The sequence below is a fragment of the Pseudophryne corroboree genome, chromosome 11, assembly GCF_028390025.1.
Source record: "Pseudophryne corroboree isolate aPseCor3 chromosome 11, aPseCor3.hap2, whole genome shotgun sequence".
Classification (NCBI taxonomy): Eukaryota; Metazoa; Chordata; class Amphibia; order Anura; family Myobatrachidae; genus Pseudophryne; species Pseudophryne corroboree.
The window spans coordinates 147,145,314-147,151,313 of NC_086454.1; the positions used below are offsets into that span (position 1 = coordinate 147,145,314).

A 6,000-nucleotide genomic window follows, 5' to 3' on the forward strand; every position below is an offset into this window, starting at 1 on the left:
CCGCCGCATGCTGGTACTTGTGGTTCTCCAAGTACCAGCATGCGGGGGAGGCTTGCTGGGCCTTGTAGTACTGCTACTAAAAACAATATCTTTTCATTTTCACAAAAGGCTATCAGCCCCCCATCCGCAGCCAATTGGATGGGGGGGACAGCCTCGGGCTTCACCCCTGGCCCTTGGGTGGCTGGGGGGGGGGACCCCTTGATTGAAGGGGTCCCCACTCCCCCAGGGTACCCCGGCCAGGGGTGACTAGTTGGATATTTGATGCCACGGCCGCAGGGCACTATATAAAAGTGACCCCCGGCTGTGGCATTATCTGTCCAGCTAGTGGAGCCCGGTGCTGGTTTTAAAAATACGGGGGACCCCTACTCTTTTTGTCCCCCGTATTTTTGGAACCAGGACCAGGCGCAGAGCCCGATGCTGGTTGCTTAAATATGGGGGAACCCCTGTCAATTTTTTCCCCATATTTCTGCAACCAGGACCGGCTCAAAGAGCCCGAGGCTGGTTATGCTTAGGAGGGGGGACCCCACGCAATTTTTTTAAAGAAAATAACCACTTTCCCACCCCTTCCCACTGATATACATGCACGGATCTCATGGATCCCTGCATGCCTATACAATCACGGATTAAAAAAGCAGGTCTGTTTTTTTTTAGCACTTTTTTACGAGTTGTAATTTTTCACGGCAGTGTTTTGTTTTGTTTTGCTTTGCACTTCTTAGTAAATGACCGAGATTCATACTTAAACAGCCGCGTTTTGACCGATGGTGTATTCATTCGTAATTATTTTCATGGACTACCCAAAAATTACGAATGCCCTCATCACTGCCGTGATTTGAGTTTAGTAAATTACCGAGATGACACTTTGATGAAAAAACGGCATCTCGGTCAAAATCGGGACCTTAGTAAATATACCCCTAGGTATTATCTTCTAGAAGGTGCTAGATAAATGAGAAGTAGAATCTGATTGGTTGCTATGGGCAACATTTACCCCATAATATCTATTTCACGTTCAATCATCAGCATTATATATTAATTTATAACACTGTATTTCTTAGACTAGAAGATATATAAGCACTTATTTTTGGTTGTTATATTACAGTAATATAAATATGTTTGAATTCAAGTACGACAAATGAAATTAAATAACTCGTAATGCATAATACAGTAGGTGACTTTCCTTTATATTAGATTGTTTCTAACTGTTTTATTTTTCTTCTTCCAGGAATTTATCCAAATCCTTCAGAACCCTAGAACCTTGCCTAGGTAGATTCAACAGCAACATGACGGTCACCACAACTACCACCACCACTGCGGCCGCTGCCTCAGCAGTGGTCTCCACAACAGCAACTGCTACTACAGTTGCCATGACCACGGCTACCTTGGACTTACGTGACTGGCTATTCCTATGTTATGGACTTATTGCATTTTTGACAGAGGTAATAGATAGCACCAATTGCCCCTATGTATGTCGCTGTGATAATGGCTTCATCTACTGTAATGATCGAGGCCTGACCTCTATCCCAGCAGAAATCCCAGATGATGCAACTACGCTCTACCTCCAGAATAATCAGATCAACAGTGCAGGGGTTCCACCAGAGCTGAAAACTAAGACCAATGTACGAGTAATCTACCTGTATGAGAATGATTTAGATGAGTTCCCACTTAACCTTCCCAGATCACTAAGAGAGCTCCACCTTCAAGATAACAATATCCACAGTGTGACTCGGGATGCTCTTTCTCGTATACCACTCATAGAAAAGCTTCACTTAGATGACAACTCTGTGTCAACAGTCAGCATTGAAGATGATGCCTTCCAAGACAGCCATCAGCTCCGCTTACTCTTCCTCTCACGCAACCATCTCAGTAGCATTCCCAATGGCTTACCACACACTTTGGAAGAGCTAAGATTGGATGATAATCGCATTTCAACCATTCCACTCCATGCCTTCAAGGGACTTAACAATTTACGGAGGTTAGTGCTTGATGGCAATCTACTGGCTAATCAGCGCATTGCAGATGACACATTTAGCCGCCTCCAAAATCTGACTGAGCTATCCCTAGTCCGAAACTCACTGGCCGCCCCTCCTTTAAATTTGCCTAATAATCACCTTCAGAAGCTCTATTTACAGGACAATGCTATTACCCATATTCCCTATAACACACTGTCCAAGATGAAACAACTACAGAGACTGGACCTTTCCAATAATAACCTCACTGCCCTGCCTCGTGGCCTTTTTGATGATCTAGAGAGCCTGAGTCAACTTCTCCTCAGGAATAATCCCTGGTTTTGTGGCTGTAATCTTATCTGGCTGCGGGACTGGGTAAAAGCTAGAGCTGCTGTGGTTAATGTACGTGGCCTAATGTGTCAGGGTCCTGAAAAAGTAAGGGGAATGGCCATAAAAGATATCACTCATGAGATGGATGAGTGCTTTGAGGGAGGTCCTCAAAGCAATGTAGCATCTGCTCGTACAACACCTGCAGGTCCTGTAATCACTTCCCCACCCCAAGGTTCCCTCTTTACTCTAAAATCTAAGAGACCAGGTATGAGATTGCCTGATTCTAATTTGGATTACCCTATGGAAACAGGAGCTGGGGCAAAAGCTTTGGTAATCAGTGTCAAACCACTGACAGCTGACAGCATTCGCATTACTTGGAAATCATCTGTTCCAGCTAGTTCTTTCCGGCTGAGTTGGCTAAGGTTAGGCCACAGCCCAGCAGTTGGCTCTATCACAGAAACACTGGTGCAAGGGGACAAGACAGAGTATTTGCTAACTGCCTTGGAGCCCAGATCAACCTACATAATCTGTATGGTAACCATGGAAACAGGGAACACCTATCTTGCAGATGAGTCACCTGTATGTGCGAAGGCAGAGACAGGGGATGTTTATGGCCCTACCACTACACTGAACCGGGAACAAAATGCTGATCCCTTGGCTGGATTACCTCTGGCTGGCATTATAGGAGGTGCGGTTACACTTGTCTTCCTTTTTCTCATCTTGGCATCCATCTGCTGGTATGTCCATCGAGCTGGTCAGCTACTAACTCGTGAAAGATCTTGCAGCAGGGGCAGCCGAAAGAAGGATGATTATATTGAGTCTGGCACCAAGAAAGATAACTCTATATTGGAAATTAGAGGCCCAGGGCTTCAAATGTTGCCCATAAACCCTCACAGAGCCAAGGAAGAATATGTGATTCATACCATATTTCCATCTAATGGCACCAGTCTTTACAAAAGTACCCACACGATAGGTTATGGCACTCACAGGGGATATAGAGATGGTGGTATCCCTGACACAGACTACTCCTACACATGATGAACCATTATTTCTTGGACTGACCAGTTTCCTTCCCATAGTGAAATCTCGTTTCTCCTGGTGCCCACAAATGATTCATAACAGTGCAAGCAAAATAATAAAAAAATGAAATAAACTTAAGTTGTGAGTCAAAATAAAAATGGGACTCCATGGGATATTTGTAGGAAATGAAAATTACCAATATTCATATCCCAACACATGAGTAAAAAAAAGAAGAAAAAACAGTAGTAGATTTACTACAAGTTGAAAGGGTCACAGGAGAACTCGATTACATTTAATACAGCAATTTAAATCATTTTAGAACAAGGAGATAAATGCAGAGAGATTCAAGCACTTGGATAGAATTTGCATATAACCTGAGGTTTTTTCCTTTTTCTTTCCTCCTTTTGTTAAATTCAGGGTGAAAATGAAGACATGGTGCAATGAACATTTGTTTAACAGTTCTCACCAGTAGAACGTATATATTTTTTCGCTACATTTTTTTCCTATTGTCTTATCACTACTGGAAATAAATTATAAAAAGAAGAAGGCAAATAATTCTGCAGAGGAATTTTTTCTATTATTTTAAATGCAAATTTGTTTTCATCAATTTATAGTGAACTTGCTTTCATTTCCAAAACGTTAGTTTGAACTGAATTATATAAAAGTAGTTGTGAAGCAAAGAGAAAAATGAAATGTTACCTATGATAGACTTTATATACAATAGACTTTTTTTATTCAGTCTCTGTGGAAACCCTTAATGACACTTAAATCTTTCAGCAGATATCTGTAGCGTGTGATGGTAATATATACGTGTTCAGTATCCCAATGTATCATATACTCCCGCTACCAGATCATGGGTTGGTTAATTAGGCAGAGAATGACAGCCTCATTTACAATGCATTGCAGGCCCCTCTCATTAATCTGAAAAGGCAGTTTTTATGAAGCAGGCAAATTTCAGAAATGGAAAATCACATTTTTATCATGTTCTGCTCTACTTGGGAATTGTATGGAATCTTAGAAAAAGGAAGAATTGTTACATTATTTGTGGAAGAATGTAAAATACTGTGTGCAGAGAAATAAAACATATAGCTACAATTCAGGTTTATCTAATATAAAAAAAAAATTGGACAACATTTACATAAGTGTATATAATAATAATAATAATCTCTAAGAGTAATTAACAATCTCAAGCAAGTAGCTAAGTCAAATAGAATATACCCCCTCTTATGGTCTCACACAAGTCAGTAGGTACCAAATTCATTTTACTACATTTTACTGAGTAAATATATCTTTTAAAATTGAAGATTAAAGTTGAAACATCAAGTGATATGTTATATGTGATTTTATGATGATAATGCTGATCCCCAAATATAATGGTAAGCTCTTCGGGCAGAGTTTTTAACTAAATAAACTAGGCAATAAAAGCGGCAGGTAGAGCCAGGTTCAGGTTTTATTTCAATCATGTGTGACAGATAATAATATAGAATAGTTTGTGAAAGAAGGAAAGACGGAACTGTCGCTATTGTGCGTTTTCAGAGCAGCATCATCCACTGTATGAAAAAGGAAGGCTTTATTGTATGCAAATAACTATTTTTATAGTTTGCTATTAGGGTGTCTTGTTGCTATGTAACATTAACATGGATTATTTTAATTTGAAGTTCACAGTTTCACATATCGATAAATAAAAGAATGTTTAGTCACATAGCTTCCAAATGAGACTACACACTGCTAAGTTACGCTGCTCAAAAATGTAGAAAAATTAGCTGAAAAATAAAATGAACAGGAAAAAAACGGAGAACTTTGCTCTGCTGTTAGGTCATTTTAACCACACAAAATCATATCGCAGTCTTCCGATCCAATCTACTTTTCTGGAATTGAGTTTTTACCCTTTAACCCACTAATCACGACATGTTGATGTCATTAAGTCAGATTTCTATCACTGAACAAGTTACCAGGAGAGACAAGGAGCTCTGAGCCACTCTCAAGATGGCATTCTTTTTTTTTTTTCTTCTATTCTCACTGATTTCTCTTTTGTAGCTGGCGGGTTTATATTAACAAGCAATTTGCAGCTCTCTTTGCTAGAGAAACTCTATCTGCAATATGTGGAAAGGAGCTGAAATGTGAAAGTGGGAAAACAGCAGACAAAAAAAAAAAAGATTTGGAGAGTAATGCAAATTTCTTGCCAATTGTGACAGGAGAGGCAGTGGGAGTATATCGATGACAGTGTGTAATTTCAGAGATAAAACAAAATGTGTTGTCAGATATTTGTATTATGTGTGCTTATTATCAAGGTAAAACCTAGTTATCTATAATAACCAGATGGCATATTCACACTAGGGGCTGGTTCACACATATGTGCTAGAAAATAAGGTAAGAACACATGAAAAAGATTGTGTTTTAGTGATGTGTTTTAATGCATTTTTTATATTCTGCACTAACACGGGAAATTAAGATGGACAGTGTAGATTGGATGCAAATGTAGGAAGCAAGCAGGGCTGTGCCACAAGTGTCAGTAAGGAATGTGGTTATGTTGGGATCTAGGAGCTATGTCAAGAATAAGGTGTGACCCTTGCAATGCAAAAATGAAACATATACTGTATGGTCCCACTTTTGAATGTCCATCAAGAAAGGAATGTGCTTCTCTTAAAAAAAAAACTGCCTCTGGTATGCATGACACTGAAATCGCCTATATCTACTAACTGTACTG

The 6,000-nt window shown here is 39.9% G+C and overlaps 1 protein-coding gene across 6 annotated transcripts in view; it reads left to right on the forward strand.

The window, feature by feature from the left end:
- Nucleotides 1-5,553, forward strand: part of FLRT1 (fibronectin leucine rich transmembrane protein 1) — a 327,690-nt gene extending 322,137 nt beyond the window's left edge. For all 6 annotated transcript variants that reach the window (XM_063944931.1, XM_063944933.1, XM_063944930.1 and 3 more), the window contains one exon: nt 1,220-5,553. In XM_063944931.1, coding sequence (XP_063801001.1) covers nt 1,278-3,311 — 2,034 coding nt within the window. In that variant the 5' untranslated portion in view covers nt 1,220-1,277 and the 3' untranslated portion in view covers nt 3,312-5,553. The remainder of the gene's footprint in view (nt 1-1,219) is intronic.
- Nucleotides 5,554-6,000: the final 447 nt, after the last annotated feature.